At 46.1% G+C, this 19797-nt stretch overlaps 1 protein-coding gene across 6 annotated transcripts in view; it reads left to right on the top strand.

Annotated features, from left to right (window-relative positions):
* Positions 1-19797, top strand: part of ARMC8 (armadillo repeat containing 8) — a 227790-nt gene that overhangs the window by 98222 nt on the left and 109771 nt on the right. For 5 of the 6 annotated variants that reach the window (XM_045029371.1, XM_045029367.1, XM_045029372.1 and 2 more), the window contains 3 exons: positions 3560-3652; positions 7586-7645; positions 9832-9912. In XM_045029371.1, the coding sequence (XP_044885306.1) occupies positions 3560-3652; positions 7586-7645; positions 9832-9912 (234 nt within the window). The remainder of the gene's footprint in view (positions 1-3559; positions 3653-7585; positions 7646-9831; positions 9913-19797) is intronic. The other variant, XM_045029370.1, reaches the window with a different exon arrangement.

Raw genomic sequence — 19797 nt, 5'->3', positions numbered from 1 at the left:
CAACTGCAAGAACCTCAGTTGATGGTGGTTTCATAGGGTACCAGAAAAGTCAAAATTAACCGAAAGTCAATTAATATGTGGTTCTGTTGTGTTGAGCCTTAATATGGCTTGAAATCTTAAATTGCCAAAGGTGGGTGAAAGGTGGCAGGATATGATTTTAACCTATATACCTGTTATGTAAAGCTGTTGAAAGACAACACAATGACGCCTAAGGAATGATGTAAATTGAATTTTTTGAACTAAAAGAAGAGTCACTCGGGCTTTCAAGCCTGGTGAATTTCCAGAATTGTAGCCACAGGCAAAAGTGTTCTTGAGAGCAAGCATGCAGGTATGGACCATCTGGCACTTGTTTTGGTTGCTACCCCTTTTGGATGTTGCTTTTCTGGGCAGCACTTGTCAGTTTGCTTATGCATGGCAGCAAGCTAATGTCTGGTAGGGAGAACTATACTGCATCTCACTCTTGGCTGAGACTTTCAACACTGTTGCAAACCTACTGGGACTCAGGGATTTATGGTCATACAGTTGGGCCTTCTTTTCTTGGTGCTGAAAGATGTTCTGACTCAACAAAATGTTGGGTGGAGAAACAGGCAATAGTACCATCTCCACAGTTGTGTCCTGAGCAATTTCTGAGATGGGAAACTAAAGTTCCTGCTATTACTCCTGTCAGAGTTAAAGGGTGAACTGCAACTCAGACCCCTCCTGGTCTCTTTGAGTGCACCCCTCTCAGGCCTCTAGCCATTGCCTTTTTTTCAGGTAGAATTACAGGATTCTCCCACACTCAGGCAAGGCTGTGGGTTGCAATCTCCTGTAATGTATTGTGAGTACCTCAGCAGGCCTGACTTACCTTCCGTGCCGGGCCCTCTGGGAGCAGTGGTAGTGGTAACCAGTGACCAAACAGACTTTGCTTAAATACTTTTTCTTAAAGCTGACTCAGGCTTGCAGGGCTGAGTCTAAGGGGCTGCTTAATTGCTGTGTAAATGCTCTGTCTGGAGCCTGAGCTCTGGGACCCTCCCTTCTTGCGCGGACCCAGAGCCTGGGCTTCCAGCCGAAGCCTAAACATCTACACCGTATTTAAACAGCCCCTTAGCCCTAACCCCACAAGCCTGAGTCAGGTGGCATGGGCAATTGCAATATAGACATACCTATAAGGTACATCTAAGCGACAAGAAACAAAACAAAACTCCCGCAGCAGCGAGTCGCAGAGCCTGTATCAATTGACTTGGTCTCATGCTGCAGGGCTAAAAATAGCAATGTAGAAGTTCCTGATCAGGCTGGAGCCCAAGATCCAAAATTTGGCGAGGGGGGGTGGGTCTCAAACAGGGGCGGCTCCAGGCCCCAGCACGCCAAGCGCGTGCTTGGGGCGGCATGCCGCGGGGGGCGCTCTGCCGGTCGCCAGGAGGGCGGCAGTCGGCTCCGGTGGACCTCCCGCAGGCGTGCCTGCGGAGGGTCCGCTGGTCCCGTGGCTCCGGTTGACCTCCCGCAGGCGTCCCTGCGGAGGGTCCGCTGGTCCCGCGGCTTCGGTGGAGCATCCACAGGCACGCCTGCGGGAGGTCCACCGGAGCCGCAGGACTGGCGACCGGCAGAGCGCCCCCCGCGGCGTGCTGCCATGCTTGGGACGGCGAAATGGCTAGAGCCGCCCCTGGTCTCAAATTCTGGGATCCAGTCCGAGCAGGAGCATCTACACTGCTATTTTTAGCCCAGCAGCATGAACCTCAGTCAGTTGAGTGGACAATGAGACTTGCTGCAGGACGTTTTCTGCATTGTAGGCATACCCACAGCATTGATAAAATTATCACATCTCAGTGTTCGACTGTGGAGATGCTATTTAATAATCTGTCACAGCTCTTTCCCTCATGTTTTCCTCACCCTCTTATTTCTTCCCTTGTATTTTTCATTTTCCTTTTATCTAATGAGAGTCTGACTTAGCCAGCCAGACAAAATTAATCTTGCAATACTGCTGTGACCAGAGAGGCAAGCTGAAAGCAATAGCCTGAGTCCGGTAGGTTCTGCAGTGCTTAATAAGGTCCTGTACTAAGTGCTGACACTTCCCAGCAATTAAACAGCAAGCAGCAGAGACAAAAGCTGTATTTACTTTCTTTTGCTGTTCTTTCCCTTGATCCCCAAAATTTTGTATGTGTCTCCCCTGTTTTCTGTTAAGAAGAGATAGGATTAGATTTTTAACAGTGCCTAACAACCTAAAACTGAGTGTTTCATACCATCTGAGTGTCCGTTCATTAAATGTTTTTCTCATTAAAATATTCTGTGGAAATAGAGATAATAGGAGAGCTTTGTTAAGTTTACTTAGTTTTTTTAAGTTGTAGATGTTTTAATTTTTTTTCTTTTTTTTAATTGAATTTTTGTTTGCTAATGTACAAGTGAAACTGAGACCCTGGCAGCATAAACCTGTATCCAGTTACTGTTACTTTCTCTATTGCCATAACATAACAGATAAGGTAGCTGGAAAATAACATCCTAAAAAAACTGATCATTGCAACAGTTCTTACTGACTCCAGCTCTCCCCAGGTGAAGGGCTCAGTTTACCTGTCATAGTCAACATAGGCACAACCTATTAAAGGAGATTTCTGATCTTTAGTCTCCTCTGCTTAAGCAACCAAATCCTTTGTCTCAGAGATGATTCAATTGAGGCTGGCTTCCGGAGTTCCTAAACACTGCTAATCTTCCACTGCTTCTAGTGGCATCCCCACTTGTAGCTGGCTTCTGCTAAAATATATCTTAGATATCTTAAAGCTTTCATTGATTTATAACAATATGTAGGTATTTCTCACTTACTATAGTGATCTTAAGAAACAGAATTGGATTCTTAACAGAACCAAACAATGAGGAACAGGTAGCGAGGTGATCTCCCTTCTCTCTCTGATTTCTCTTCTGATTACTCTTTGTTTAGTTTTTCCCACTATGAGTGTGTGTGCATGTGCTATGTCAGTACTGAAGGAAACTCTTGAATTAGATTGTTCAGATGCAAGGCCAGTATCACTAAATTCTTTTGATGTCTTGTCTCCAACTGCTGGTGGGAGGATGAAAAAATCCATTGTCTATACTGGCACCTCACTTCCTACATTCCCTCCATTCCCACCCTCTCAGAATTAAGAGATAACCAATTAGAAGGTAAGTAAGTTACTGTTCCGGGAGAAGAATGCCACTGGGGGATTTTTGTCTCAAAAATACACAGATCTTTTTATTGAGTTATTGCTGTCAGAGACAGTTTGTTATAAGCGGAATTCCTCTTTTCCTTTGTCCCAAGACTTCTCACTAAGTAGGTTACTTAATGCAGAGATTTTCAGTGACACATAGCTGGGAGTTAGGAACATTGAATTTTGATGGGAATTGGTCACCAAGCTGTCATTTTCTTTGAAAATCACACCCATAGTACTTTTATGGCCTAGTCCTTCTTCCTTGTGCGTCTCAGCAGGTCCCCTGTTTTAGGCTTGAGTACTAACTATTGAAAAGCTTAGGATGCAGCTTGTTAGTTACAAATCGCTGACTAATGGTGCTGAAATCTCTAGTTTTAATATTGTTTTCTTTTCTGACTTTTTTCTAGGATGCTACAGTTATCCCCCACCTCATGGCACTGCTTAGTAGGTCTCGATATACACAAGAATACATATGTCAGATCTTCTCACATTGCTGCAAAGTAAGGAAAGAGAATAAATATTCTCTATGAGAGTTCTTGTGTTTCTGCCATTTAGAAACTGTATAAGATAATATTGACTTTTATGGCTGGAACAATAGGACAGTAAAGACTGAATCTCTCTCCTTCCCGCCCCCATTTGCTGATAGTGTTTCTGGAATTATAGGTAGATACAGCTCTTGGATAAAGCAAAGTATGCAAATAATAAGAACTTTGGGTTTATTGGGAATAGAGTGTATTAACCAAACAATAAAAACAAAAATTGAATGAAACATAAAACTTCATTGTCAGCATGACTATATTTGAGGATTTCAGTTTTTCTTGTTGCTCTGCTTTGGGAATTTATTGAATCAACCTTAGCTCAGACTGCCTCTGTCGGCTCAAGGCAGCCATTTTGTACCCATGATACTTTGTATTTGGAGAGACTATAGACCAGTGAAAAGTGTTCTTGTATTAAAATTGTACTTTTCCTCATTAGTTCATATGCAGTGAGTGTGCATATGTATGTACTCATGGAATTGCAATTTTTTATTTAATTAAACTGAGAACTGAAACTAAAGTGACATTAATGATATAATTCAAATCTCAGCTCTTAAAAGAGGCTTTCTTTTAGCAAAAGTATCAGATATCTAGAGGAAAACTGTTACAATACAGAGAACACTAGAGCGAAATATACAAATTCATGTAAAGTTTGTGGTTAACATGGTGAAAGAAAGACACTCCAGTTCCTATTATTTCTGCACATTTATCTTTTATGTGGAATCTTATTCCAACATTACCTAAAATCCTGCTAATCTTACATTCGTTTGATAAAATCAAGGATTATCCAGTTTAGTCAGTTACTCCGGGGTCACTTATAAGATGAAAACTAGAACCTTTAAAATATTAAATAGATGTCTCAAATATGTGTTTTTTAACAAGAAAAAAATTCCAATATAAAACTGAGTAACAAGATATAGTTTGGAAATGCAACGCAGCATTCATAGTAAAAAAACACAACAATTGTTAGCACATTATTGTAGAAGTGTTAGCACAGGATTGATTGTATAAAACACAAGCTTGCATATAAATGTAAGTAGTAGCTCAGCAGCACTACACAACCAAATCAGGTATATGAAAACTGGATCTCTTACCCTTGAGTATCCAACTCTACTGTGAAAAGGATTAATTCTGTCTTGCTCTCCCTGACAAAATGGACACCTTGCCCTGTTTTGTAACACCTACCAACTTTTCTGTATCATAAATATTTAATTAACTAAACCAAACCCCATGCACTAATAAAGAAAAAAGTAAAAAAAAGTCTTCTATAGCCAGTATGCTATTTTCACTGAACTGAAAAAATTGGGACATTTAGTTTACCATGAATATTTTGAGAACTTCACGTTTTACAGCAAAAATGTAAAAATCTTGAAAATTTTCACGTGAAATTATAGAAACCATGAGCATATAGGGCACACTGAATACATGAGTGTGAATGATTGAAAATACAAATGAGTAATGCTAAATGAAATAGTTGACAGAAAATAACTGGAGTACATGTGGCACCTTAGAGACTAACAAATTTATTTCAGCATGAGCTTTCGTGAAAGCTCATGCTGAAATAAAATTGTTAGTCTCTAAGGTGCCACATGTACTCCTGTTCTTTTTGCAGATACAGACTAACACGGCTGCTACTCTGAAACTTGACAGAAAATAAATCCCAGAATCATAACAAGAAAACACTACTGTTTAGAATAGGTAAGAGGATCAAATAATATAAAGAGAGAGAGATGCTTTGAGGTCTTCTGAAGCTGTTTCTTAAATTGGTCAAGAACTCGATCTTTGTTTTTCTAGATAAATAGAATCTTTCATGGGAAACTTGAAAATACCGTTTTTCTTTTTAGCTGCTTTATTCCATGGGTACAAGATCTAGCGACCAAGACAAATGCTCTACTACTGTGCCTTCAGATATAATACCAGGCGGTTCATATGTCAGAGCCTAACATACTTGCAAGGGTTAAAGAAAACCTGTTTTTCTGTCTTGTACAGATGGGCAAGATATCAAACACCCATGAAAGTTTCAGTATGCCTGTGGCAGTGGATAGTTCTGAGCTTGTTTAATGAAAGCTACTATCTTCCCTTGAACAGATTGTGTGCTGGAGAGAATCTTTCTCATTGATTTCTCTGGGGAAAATACATCACTATGAATACTGGTTTTAGGTAAGCTTCAACATGTATTTTAAAGGGTTATTTGTGCTTCAATGTATTTTTTTCTTTTGTTTACTTTCTAGGCAGGTGGTCTAGCATTTGTGAAGATAACTGACACCACACTCCCCTTAAGAACCAGTGTTCCTGTGAAGGGTTCCCCACTGCCTCTCTCTTCCTGGGCAGAAGGTCAGCTCAGGTCGCAGGAGGCTTCTTTGATTATCAACTTTTTTCTCTCTTTTCCACCTCAAAATTTCACTGACGACAGCAGACATTTTCCTTAGATAGAAAATCCTTACTCAATGTTGTTAGTATGGTTTCATACTTCCTTTTGTTTGTGGCATATCTTTTACTATTTTCACTGAGAGTTTTGAGCTAAAAAAAAATTTGAGTGGCAGTGACTGACAGAATGACGACTCTGGAGAGATTTTGGATGGACATGAAGGAGAATGCTGGTTCTTGGGGCAGGTGGGAGGCCTGTTCTTTACATACAAATCTTGGACACCATCTGCCTATAAAATAAACAAAATCAAGTGATTGAAAACCAAGCTACAATAATGCACAAAGCATTGTAAAATGCATGTTGAAACTTAACTTGAAAGGCTATTCGGGGTTAAGGTTCTCTCTGTCACAGTTAATCTCTTTTCAGGGAAGATGGCATAAGTGAAGAAGCTTTATTACTACTTTAATTGTCAAAGTGAGCTTTTTATTTTTAAAAGGCCTATTATTTCTGATGCATGATTGTATTGTACCAAAATTTGGAAAATTAGCACTGGAAATTTCATTTGAATGTAATTGCTATTACTGTTTAAATAACACCTTGATCAGCTATGCAGAATAAATGAAATTCACCCCAGGCAGCAGTACAGCACAAGGCTTATAAACTAGCGAAATCCCTCTTAAGCCTTATTCTAAGGATATAAGTGGGCCGTAGCTAGTTTGTAGGCCTTGTGCTGAACTTCTGCACAAGAGTCTGTTGCATCCAAAGATATTTTTGAGTCTTTTTGATGTTTGTCATCATAAATTGTTTGTTACATGGTTCTTTTGAGCATCATCAGTAATAGGCAATGCTATTTTGTTGAAAATCAACTTTTTATGATGATCTGTAAGAAATGAATGAAAAGTAATCAAGAGCTGTTATTTCTGTTTCCCAAATGCTACATCCAAGGAAGATTTAAAACTGAAATACCTTGAATCTTTGGAGGACAGGCACAGTATCATTAAGATAGGTCCTAGAACTCCACCATTGTACTCAAAGAGTAAGAAAAGCAATTACCCCTCATTATTGACTCAGTTTCTGAGATATCTGAAATTAAAAATGAGTTATAGTGTATAATCAAGTCTTCACATGTCTAGATTTAAAACAACTTTCTGTTTATTGTTGAATAAGTCTGACAGAGTTCTTAAATGTGGGCTATTAATACATAGTCAGATTTTCCAAGATACATATGCATATATTAAGCATACCTGATTTGTCCAAGGAAACACTTTAAGTGCATGTCGAAACTGAATATTTTTTGCATGCATGTCTAGTTGTGCAGCTAACTAGCCGTGAGTGCACACAGATAACTCATTTGTGTATTCATGGTGGTATTTAAACACAACAAATTAGATGATTCTCTTTGAAAATCTGGCACATGGGAACTAGATAAGTGAGATATTTATCAGGTTACAAAAACAAGTTAAATCAAAGCAATTCTTGACTTCAATTTCATTCATTTCTCCCCCCGTCTTTTAATATCTTTTCTTCAGCTTCGACACTGGCATAGCTGCGGCTTTAAATCGTCGCCTCAGCCACTTCTGTGTGCCAATGTAAGTGTTTTTCTACAGCAAAAAAGGTATTTTAATGGCATTTTTAATAGGAAGTTGTCAGTGGTAGCAGCTGAAGCATCTTAAAGCATCAGATATGTTATATCTAAAAGTAATGTTCATGGTTTTTCTGGAAAGGGATAATTATAAATTAAGTACTAAAAATATTTTACATAATACCTTTTAAAAAAAAATCACTGTTTTTAAATGACTCCTCAAAAGCTTGAAAATGAAATGTCTCTAACATTGTCAGATGCACAGAGGTGTGTATGATTGTTCCTGTATGCCAAGTTGGTTTAAGTATGAAACAGAATACTGAAATTTTCATTCAGGCAGTAAGACCATTATCATTTAGGCTGCAAATCAATCAAGAAAATCAGGCAGTGTTTTGCAGGTCAAATTTGATGTTGGCCACCTTTGTCTCTTTAAACCAATGAGATGGCTACAGAAGCTGTGCACAGAGCAGACATCACACCAATGTGGAAGCTCCAGAGTAGAAACTGGGGATATGTATTTTATTCTAGTTCAGGGGTTGGCAATCTTTCAGAAGTGGTGTGCTGAGTCTTCATTTATTCACTCTAATTTAAGGTTTCACATGCCAGTAATACATTTTAATGTTTTTAGAAGGTCTCTTTCTGTAAGTCTATAATATATAACTAAACTATTGTTTTATGTAAAGTAAATAAGGTTTTTTAAATGTGTAAGAAGCTTCATTTAAAATTAAATTAAAATGTAGAGCCCGTCGGACCGTTGGCCAGGACCTGGGCAGTGTGAGTGCCACTGAAAATCAGCTCGCATTCCGCCTTCGGCATGTGTGCCATAGGTTGCCTACCCCTGTTCTACTGTGTAGGGTACTGAACTTTATTGGTAGAAATTATGTAGTTTGTGGTGACACATGCTGTCGTGGCTGCTGACACTATTTAGAAATTTAACTCTGTGGGCCAAAACCTGAGCCTGTGTGATTACTGGGGGTCCTGCCCTTCTCTTCCCATACAAAAGCTAAGCAGACACCACTATAGCCTTGAGGGCATAGCAGCTTCTGTCAAGCAGCCCTGGGGTATAGGGTAAACCAGGAATGGGGAACAAAAGGATCCCCTGAAATTGGAACAGGGAGGAGTCTGTCAGGGTTGTGCCTTGTTCCTCCAAATGTCCTCAGTCTCGATGAAGCCCATCATCCCCGTCTGACATCTCTGTTTTGAAGTTGCCAGCCAGTTCTGCAGGTTGGGGTGGTCCTGCCCTCAAAGGTGGGTTGTCATGGGAAGAGGCAGTGGGAGTAGAGTCGTGCACTCAACTTCCAGAGGAGGAAGGGCTCACTGATCACCTAGGATTCACTGAGATTGCTGAGGGTGGGAGGTCCCCTGAGGGTTCCATTTCTCCTCTGCTTCCGTAGAGCCTGGCCAGACCACAGAGATATTGAGGCTTTTGTACTGTAGAGGAGACATGGGGTCAGTATTTGGACTTGAGTTTATTTCAAACTGAACTTTTGAAAACTGAAAAATGTTTAACACCTCAGACACTTATTTTTACTAGCTCTTTAAGTACTTAAGGTTGGTGAGCTCTCTTTACAGTTGATATATTTGAAATAGTATTATAAAAAGTTTTTAAATCTAGATTTCATGTGTAGGAGTTACTAGTGTAGGAGTGAGACAGTACTCTCTCCACACTGTCAGTTGATGCACATTCTGATATATGGGAACAGCTTTAGAATTGATTACTTGCTATCTTTTCTGGGGTTGTTATTGCTGAAAATGCATGGGATTAGCAATGGAAGAGGTGTTGCAGATGATTGAGAATCTTATACAATATTGCAAAGATTGAAACAATATTTTGCCAATAGCCCTACATCAGCTATGAAAAATAAAATCCCCATTGTCAATTATTGTAGAACTCATCTTTCATCTATTAAATTGAAATATCTTCACTCACTTTACTCCTAATCTCTCTAGTTTTGGTATTTCCTTCCAAGAATGAGAATGAAAATGACTATCAATAAGTAGGTCAAGCTCAATAGATGTAACAGAATGGTAGCTTCAGATGGTAAAGAAACTAGCACATTTCCAATGTACAAAGCAAAGAATGGCAGGAAAACCTGCATTTTAGTACTTACTGAAGTTACACTTAACAGGAAGCCTCTTCCACGTTTGTTTTTTAAAAGAATAAATACTCCCCCCCCTTTTTTTCCTTTATAGGGTCCAGATCATCAGACAATCTTGTTTAACCATGGAGCAGTTCAGAATATTGCTCACCTATTAAGTTCCACGTCCTACAAAGTAAGGCATTAAAACTGCTTGAGATTTTGATTTCACATCAGTTATAAAAGCAATCTGTATTAATGTAATTATAGAAATTATATGTATGCACATATACGTACACACACATAAAAGTATGTAATGCACATTTCTTGGGTGCCCATCATCGTTGTGTTTGTGTGGTATATAGAGATATACAGAAACCTGCCACAACATATCTGGGTGCACTATAAAGTTAAAATACCAGTCATTGAAATAGAACTTGACTTAGAGGCAAGCAGCCGTTCAGCCAAACAAAAGAAAATGAGCAAATGAAGACTTCGTAAAAGAAAGCTGGTGAAAAGGGGAGCATAGATGAGCTGACCTGGATAGAAATAAGTCAGGTATGTTTTGAAAACTTGATTATGTAGTTGAAAGAGCCTGTGAGTGGTTTTTATTCCACTGAATCCTTTGGAGTCTGGGATCTACCATATTGCTTTTGTTTCTGAAATCCATCCTGGATGGGTCAAGTACCAAAGAAGAATGCTGACTTGATTTCACAGTGTTGTCATGAAGTGGTATTTCTGGGATAACATCACACTGTGTGAATTTGGATTTGGTGGCAGTGGTAGAATTCCTACCTCTAATAGCTATTTGCTGGCAATCTGAAACTAAATTTTCAAAGCCTGATTTAAGGAAAGAGGCTGAGCAAAATTCCACAGTTTTACTCAAAACTGCATGTCTGAGTGCACACACAGATGCATACATGTTCTGTGTGAGACTTTGAGAATTTGGTCCCTCGGAGCTAACACATAAGTAAATACATAGTTTAAACTATGTCTGTTGGTATATGCTTGTGGAAAACATGACTGTGGATTAAAGTCAGTGCTGTGACCTTGCGGAGGCTAAGCAAATATGAAAGGTTTTTAGAGAAGGAGCATCTTACACAAATAATTAAGTTGGAACAATGTCACCCTATATAAACTTTCAGAATGAAATCTTTGAAAGTAAATAGTTGCTTCACTGATTTTTTTCAGTTACTACATAACAATATAGCCTTAGATATTTTTTAATCTTTTGGGGTGGGACTCTATCTTTCTGTTCACAGATCCATAGATATAAAGGCCAGCAAAGATCTTTATAATCATCCAGTTTCATCTTCTGTATAATGGGCCATACAGTTTCACCCAGTGACTTCCTGCATCTATCACAATAATTTGTGGCTGATCTAGCTTTTTAGAGAGAGATCCAGTCTTGATTTAAAGATTCCTAGTAATGTAGAATTTGCCACATCTCTTGGTAATCTGTTCCAATGATTAGTTACCTGAGTGTTTAAAAATTAGCTTCTTTTTTCCAGTCTGAACTATGATGACTTCAATTTCCAGCCACTGGATCTTTTTATACCTTTACTTTTAGCAATCAGAGACCTCTATCAAGTATCTTCTTCCTGTGTAGGCAATTATGGACCATAGTCATAGATTCATAATCTTCAATAAGCTAAATAGTTGAGCTACTTTCGTTTTTTATTGTAAGGCAGGCTTTCCAGACCATGAATCATTCTTTAGTTTTATTCTGAGCCCTTGAAAATTTTTCAACATCCTTTTTGAAGTGTTCACACTAGAACTGGACAAAGTATTCCAGTGGTGGTCTCACCAGTACTGTATACTCAAGGTAATATCACCTCCCTCTACGTATTCAATATTCTCCCCTATTTGTACATACAAGAATCACATCAGCCCTTTTGCCCATAGCATTGAGAAGCTCACATTCAGTTGGTAGTCAGCAATAACCCCTGAGTCCTTTTTGTTGTCACTGAAGCCTCCATCCCATTGTAATAGTAATGGGGGATTCAATCATTAGAAATATAAATAACAGGGTTTGTGATGACCGAAAGAACTGCATGGTGAATTGCCTCTGGGGCAAAGGTTGCAGATGTCTCGAGACGTCTAGACAGGCTTATGTATAGTGCTGGGGAGGAACCAGTGGTTGTAGTACACATAGGTACCAATGACAGGGAAAGTAGGAGAGAGGTCCTGGAGGCCAAATTTAGGCTGCTAGGTAAGAGATTGAAATCCAGGATTTCTATGATAGCATTCTCTGAACTGCTTCCAGTTCTACACACAGGGCCGGTTAGATGGGCAGAACTTGCAGGGTCTAAATGCATGGATGAGGTAATGGTGTAGGGAGCAGGGGTTTAGATTTATTAGGCACTGGGCAACCTTTTGGAAAAGGAGGAGCCTATACAGCAGGGGTCTCAAACTCAATTTACCTTAGGGCGAGTCCTCAAATCCTCAAAGTGGGCCAATAATGTCACTGAAGATGGTGTTCACGCCACCTCCCAGCCCATTTCCCACCCTTTTCCCTCACTCCCTTGGCCTCATGCTGCCCCAGCTAACTCTGCCTGGCAACTAATGAGTCTGCCTCCATGTGTGACTCTGCCCGGCAACTAGTGATGGTATCTCAGTCCCTCTCCCCCAGCCAATGGGAGCTGCGGGAGGTGGCGCCAACAGCATGGCTGCATGGGTCTCTCCTCCGTGGCTCCGCCAGCAACAGCAAGGATAGAGAACCGCTTGCAGGGAGCCAAGCTGCCCGAGGTGAATGACATGTTACCGAGTGCAACACCTGGAAGGGTCCCAGGAGCAGCAGGATGGAGCAACGTTGGGGGGAGGGGCATGTGAATCTCTTCTCTTCGGTCCCCTCCCTACCCCTCCTTTGGCTGGCAGCCCTGACGGCCAGATGAAAGAACTTTTTAAAAAGTTTCTGTGGGCCACAGTAGGCAGGTTCTCAGGCTGCAGATGGCCTGCGGCCTGGGACTTTGAGACCTGTGCTATATAGGAAGGATGGGCTCTTCCTAAACCAAAATATGAGCAGATTGCTGGCATGTAAATTTAAAAGTTTATAAAGAAGTTTTTAAACTTAGGGCTGCAGGAGAGCCAACAGTTGTGAAGGAGCACATGATTCAGACAGAGACATTCCGTAGGGGAGAAACAGTCAAGTGAAAGAGTCCCATTCATTTACATCACATAATGGCAGACAGCTGAAAAAGTGACAAATTTTATAAGTGCTTGTATCCAAATGCTAGAAGTCTATATACTAAGATTGATGAATTTGAGTGCCTTGTATTAAATGAGGATATTGATAGAATAGGCATCACAGAAACTTGGTGGAATGATAATCAATAGGATATGGTAATACCAGGGTAGAATATATATAGGAATAACAGAATAGGTCATGCTGGTGGAGGAGTAGAAACTATATATGTGAAAGAAAGCAGAGAATCAAATATAGTAAACATCTTAAATGAACCAAACAGTACAATAGAATCTCTCTGGATAGAAATTCCATGCTTGAATAATAAGATTATAGCACTAGGGACATACTACCGACCACCTGACCAGGATAGTGAGGATGACTGTGAAATACTCAGGGAGATTAGAAAGGCTATAAAACACTCAGTAATAATGGGGGATTTCACTATCCCCATATTGACTGGATGGGATGCAGAGATAGTTTCTTGATACCTTAAATGACTGCTTCTTGGAGCAACTAGTCCTGGAATCCACAAAGGGAGAGGTAATTCTTGATTTAGTCGTAAGTGGAGTACAGGATCTGGTCCAAGAGGTGACTATAGATGAACTACTTGGTAATAGTGACCATAATGTAATTAAATTTAACATCCCTGTGGGCCATAAAACACCAAAGAAGCCCAGCACAGTAGCATTTAATTTCAGAAAGGGGAATTACACAAAAATGAGGAAGCTAGTTAAACAGAAAATAAATGGTACAGTCCCCAAAGTGAAATATCCATAAGCTGCATGGAAACTTTTAAAAAACACCATAATAAAGATTCACATTAATCGTATACAAATTGATTGTGACTGGGCAAGAAAATGGAAGATGAAATTCAGTGTTGATAAATACAAAGTTTAAATTAGCTGTTGCCACTCAGAGATCTTGGATTAATTCTGGATAGTTCTCTGAAAACATCGACTCAATGTGCAGCACCAGTCAAAAAAGCTAACCAAATGTTAGGAACCATTAGGAAAGGGATAGATAAGAAGACAGAAAATATCATAATGCCTCTATATAAGTCCATGGTATGCCTGACATTGGCCTCGGCCATCTCCATGCAAAGGGTGTCCTGGCTGCTCCTCTCGGGTCTGTCAGTGGAGGCTCAGCAATTGATGCAGGACCTCCCCTTCGACGGCCAGACCCTGTTTGCAGAGCAGACGGACAGTAAACTGCATGGCCTTAAGGACTCCTGCACTACCCTGAAAACTCTGGGGCTGTATGTTCCAGGTCCAGCTCATAAGTGGTTCAAACCGCAGCAATCTCAGGGCCAAGGGAGTCAACCCCACCAGGAGCCCCCCCCCACGATAAGAAGAGTAGGCGCTACAAGCACATCCGAGCCACCAACCTCCTCCTTCTGCCTGGTTGGGCTTGAACCACAATAAACGGGGGCAAGCGAGCATCCAGACTTTACCCAGATCCGTCTGTCCCGCTGTTCTCCAACCGCCTTTCTTTTTTCCTCCCCACATGGATGGCTATAACTTCAGACTAATGGGCCCTCAATGCTGTGGTGGAGGGGTATGCCCTACAGTTTACTTCTAGCCCCCTCTCCCCGTCCCTCTTCATAATGGGCATGAGCAAGCACTCGAAGAAGAACAGACAGTTCTTCTTCGAGTGATTGCTCCTATCCATTCCAGTTAGGTGTGCGCGCCGTGCGTGCACGGCATCTCGGAACTTTTTTACCCTAGCAACTCCGGCGGGCCGGCTGGGCGCCCCCTGGAGTGGCGCCGCTATGGCGCTGAATATATACCCCAGCCGGCCCGTCCGCTCCTCAGTTCCTTCTTACCGCCCGTGACGGCCAGTTGGAACTGTGGAGTGCTCTTTGTCCTCCACGACCCTAGCTCTCGCTTGTTGTTTGTATATAGTTAGTTTAGTGATTAGTTTTACAGTTAGTTAGTTAGATAGTTAGTGTTAATAGATAAGGTAAAAGGGGGGGTTTTCCCCTTTTGCCTCACCCGGCGCGGGCTCATGCCCAAAGCACCGGGCTTTAAGCCCTGCGCTGAGTGCCAGAGGCCTATGCCCGTCAGAGACCCGCACGACGCCTGCCTCCGTTGCCTGGGCGAAGGGCATAGAACAGATAAGTGTTCGCTCTGTTCTACATTTAAACCGCGGGCTCGAAAAGAGCGGGATATCCGCTTGAAGCAGCTCTTGATGGAAGCGTCGCTCCAGCCACCGGCACCGTCCACGCCGGCACCGCGAGCTTCCTCGGTACAGAGCGCACCGGCAGCACCGAGCCGCTCCGGCTCCGCGGCACCGAAGCCTCAGAAAGCGGCTACGAAGTCTCGGCACTGCTCGCTTTCGCCTTCGCAAAAACATAGGCTGGCGAAGGCACTGGCGCAGGCTCGCACTGAGGACTCGGCGAAAGCGGTTGCGCCACTTGCGGCCCCCGCGGTGACCGTGCACAAGCCGTGCACCGGACCTTTGACTCCGGCGCCGCAAGGCCCGTCGAGTCCAGCGCCGCCACGCTCCCCGGTACCGTCCGTGGTTGAGCCCCGGCTGCCTTCGACGCCGGAGACATTCTCTGAGGCGCGTGAGCTGATTCGGCTCATAGAGGCACCGAGCCCCCGGCACCGCCGGTGCGGGCTGTCGTGTCGGCGGGAAAGCCGGCCAGAATGACCCGGCCACCGTCTCTGGACAGGCGACATGGACGACAAACCCGGTCCCGGTCTCGTTCCCGGTCCTACGGCAGGTCTCCGTCCCATCGTTCGCGATCTCGGCACCGCTCGCCATCGCGGTACCGATCGCCGTCGAAACGTCGGTCGCAGTCCCGGTACCGCTCGCCATCGCGGTACCGGTCGTACTCCCGGCGCCGCACGAGGTCCAGGTCACCATCGCGTCGGCACCGCCAGAGGTCGCCGTCCCGGCACCGTTCCCGGCACTGCGACTCGCGCGGGCGCTCCCGGCACCGGAGGTCTCAATCCCGGTCGAGCTCCCGGCACCGGTCGAGCTCCCGGCACCGTGACGGATGTCACTCCCGGTTGCCGTCCCGGTACCGAGCGGACCAGCATCGCTCTTCGCTGCCATCCGGAGACGGACTACCTCACTCCGCAGCGCATTCCGTCAGCGCCTCGGCACCTCCATGGCCATCCCGTCCCGCGTCGGTCGCTTCTGGGACGGAGGGCTACGGACTCCTGCCACCCACCCCGCAGGGCCATCCTCAAGGGGCACAGCCGTGGGGCTTCTGGGTTCCATGGGCCCAGTATGAGGCGCAGGGGGTGCCCTTTCCCCCAAGACCCCTCGCGTCCGAGCGCAGGGTTCCAGAGGTGACAATCAGCCGACCGGCCCCCTTCGCCGCCTGCTGCGGATGCTATACCACCTGAACCCCAGGGGCACGCGCAGCCCGACCCCCCCGCCGAGCACGCGGCGGATCCCTCTTCGGAGCCGGTCATTCAGGGCTTGTCCTCCTCGTCCTCGCCTGATGAAGCGGTGGCCGGCGCGTCGACGAAGGAGCCTCCGCCCATAGACTTAAAGGCACACCAAGACCTCCTTCGCCACGTGGCGACGGCTATGGCTCTGCCGATAGCGGAGGTACAGGAGGACGAGGACCCCATCACAAATATAGTTGGGGCAGAGGTGCCAGTGCGAGTTGCACTGCCTTTCGTGCGGACAGTGCAAAAGAATGCCACCACTCTCTGGCAGACGCCTGCGTCCGTACCTCCTACAGCCCGTGGGGTTGAACGCAAATACTCTGTCCCTCCCACGGGCTATGAATACCTGTACACGCACCCGACCCCGGACTCCTTGGTCGTCCAATCGGTCAATGATAGGGAGAGGCACGGCCAGCCTGCCCCTGCGCCCAAATCTAAGGACGCGCGGCGTATGGACCTGCTAGGCCGTAAGGTCTATTCCGCTGGCGGTCTGCAAATGCGGATAGCCAATCAGATGGTCCTCCTCGCCAGGTACGTCTTCGATATCATGACGTCCCTGGCGAAATTTACGGAGCTCCTGCCAACAGCCTCCCGACAGGAGTTCGCGGCGATGTTGGAGGAGGGAAGGAGGTCGTCTAGATCCTCCATCACGGCCGCCCTCGACGCTGCGGACTCAGGTGCTAGGACCTTGGCCTCCGGCGTGACGATGCGGCGCATCGCTTGGCTGCAGTCTTCCACCCTGCCGCCGGAGGTCCAATACACGCTACAAGACCTACCCTTTGACACAAAGGGTCTTTTCTCCGAAAAGACGGATTCTCGAATCCAAACTTTGAAGGACGGCCGTATTGCGATACGTACTCTCGGCATGCACACACCGGCGACGCAGCGCAGGTCCTTCCGTCAGCAACCCTCCCGACCCATCTATCAGTCCCGATATCGGCCATACAATAGCCGGCGACCGGCCCAAAATCGCCGTCGTCCTTCAGGCAACCGCCGTAACCAGGGCCAGGCCTCGTCCAAGGCCCCTCGGGGCCAAGCAGGCCTTTTGATGGGACGCTCGAGGACGGCCCATCACTCTCCCTACCGGATCCTTCCCCGTTATTTTACAACCGCCTTTCCCATTTCTTTTCGGCGTGGTCCCAAGTAACATCAGACAACTGGGTGCTTCAAACGGTCCAGTCGGGATACCGCCTGCAATTTGTTTCGCCCCCACCTTCCCACTCACCCTCCCTGTCCCTCTTCAGGGACCCCTCTCACGAGCAAGCTCTCTTACAAGAGGTTCACACTCTGTTGAGCATGGGTGCCATAGAAGCAGTGCCTCAAGACAGGCGGGGCAGGGGATTCTATTCCTGTTATTTTCTCATCCCCAAAGCGAAAGGGGGGCTACGTCCTATCCTGGACCTTCGCGAGCTGAACAAGTACCTGCTCAAGCCCAAGTTTCGCATGGTCACCTTGGGGACCATCATTCCCTCTCTGGATCCGGGAGATTGGTTTGCCGCCCTCGACATGAAGGACGCCTACTTCCATGTCGCAATCTATCCTCCCCATCGTCGTTACCTCCGGTTTGTGGTGAACAACACCCACTACCAGTTCGCGGTGTTGCTGTTCGGACTCTCCACCGCCCCGAGGGTATTTACCAAATGTATGGCGGTAGTGGCCGCAGCCCTCCGACGTCGTCAGATACACGTCTACCCGTATCTCGACGACTGGCTGTTTCGAGGTCAGTCCCGACAACTCGTAACGGACCAGATGGCAGAAATCCTGGCTCTCTTTCAGCGACTCGGTCTTCTCATCAACGCCGAGAAGTCCACATTGATCCCGGCACAGCGAGTGGAGTTCATCGGAGCAGTCCTCGACTCCACGGTGGCCAGGGCCTGTCTCCCTCGCGCTCGACACCAGACGATGGTCTCCATCATCCGGGACCTCGTCACCTTCCCAACCACGACGGTGCGCTCCTGCCTCCGCCTCCTGGGCCACATGGCTTCGTGCACATATGTCACAGCGTACGCGCGGCTCCACCTCCGCCCGTTCCAGTCTTGGCTCGCGTCGGTGTACCGGCCTCATCGAGACCCCATCGACATGGTGGTCACGGTCACCAGGACGACCCTCGAGTCCCACCGCTGGTGGCTCGACCCGGAGGTCGTGTGTGCGGGAGTCCCGTTCCACCCTCCTCGCCCATCCGCTACTCTGACTACGGATGCCTCAGCGCTCGGTTGGGGAGCTCACCTGGGCGATCTTCACACCCAAGGTCTGTGGTCGCCGCAGGAGCTCGCCCTGCACATCAATGTCCGCGAGCTGCGAGCGATCCGTCTGGCCTGTCGCACCTTCTGCGCTCGCCTGCAAGGCCGCTGTGTAACAGTGTTCACGGACAATACAACAGCAATGTTCTACGTGAACAAACAGGGCGGAGCCCGATCCTCCCTCCTCTGCAAGGAGGCGATGCTCCTGTGGGACTTCTGCGTGACCCACTCCAGTCACCTGGAAGCGTCCTTTCTTCCGGGAGTGCAGAACACGCTGGCCGACCATCTCAGCAGGTCGTTCCTCTCCCACGAGTGGTCCCTCCGTCCAGATGTCGTCCACACAATCTTCCGGAGGTGGGGATTTCCCCAAGTAGACCTATTCGCCTCCAGGGAGAACAGGAAGTGCCACCTGTTTTGCTCATACCAGGGTCGCTCGCCAGGCTCCCTGTCGGACGCCTTCCTTTACCCCTGGACGGATCGCCTCCTCTACGCCTTCCCTCCGTTCCCGCTCGTGCACCGAGTGCTCCTGAAGCTTCGGAGGGACAGGGCCACCGTCATACTCGTAGCGCCGGCCTGGCCGAGGCAGCACTGGTTCACCCTGCTGCTCGAGCTCTCCGTTCGGGAACCCATCCCCCTTCCGTTGTGGCCGGACCTCATCACTCAGGACTTCGGCAGACTCCGCCATCCGAACCTGCAGTCCCTCCATCTCACAGCTTGGTACCTGAGTGGTTGACCCACGCGGAGAGGGGCTGTTCTGCAGCAGTCCAGCAGGTCCTACTTGAGAGCCGGAAGCCTTCCACTCGCTCCACTTACCTAGCGAAATGGAAGAGATTCGCACTCTGGTGTGATCAACGAGGTCTCAATCCGTTTGTAGTCCCGGTCCCTACCATCCTGGACTACCTCTGGTACCTTAAGGAGCAAGGTCTTGCGGTCTTCTCCTTGAGAGTTCACCTGGCGGCAGTGTCCGCTTTTCGTCCATCCGTAGAAGGTCGGTCCATCTTCTCGAACCAGATGGTTTCCCGCTTTCTCAAAGGCCTGGACCGCTTGTACCCGCCGGTGCGGCGTCCTACCCCGACCTGGGATTTGAACCTTGTGCTGGCCAAGCTGATGGGTCCCCCCTTCGAGCCCTTGGCCACGTGCTCCTTGCTCTACCTCTCCTGGAAGACGGCCTTCCTTGTCGCCATTACATCAGCAAGACGAGTTTCTGAGCTCCGCGCCCTGACGGTTAGCCCGCCATACACCGTCTTCCA

This window comes from Mauremys mutica, chromosome 9, assembly GCF_020497125.1.
Source record: "Mauremys mutica isolate MM-2020 ecotype Southern chromosome 9, ASM2049712v1, whole genome shotgun sequence".
Classification (NCBI taxonomy): domain Eukaryota; kingdom Metazoa; phylum Chordata; order Testudines; family Geoemydidae; genus Mauremys; species Mauremys mutica.
This window is presented reverse-complemented; position numbering and strand designations above follow the sequence as displayed.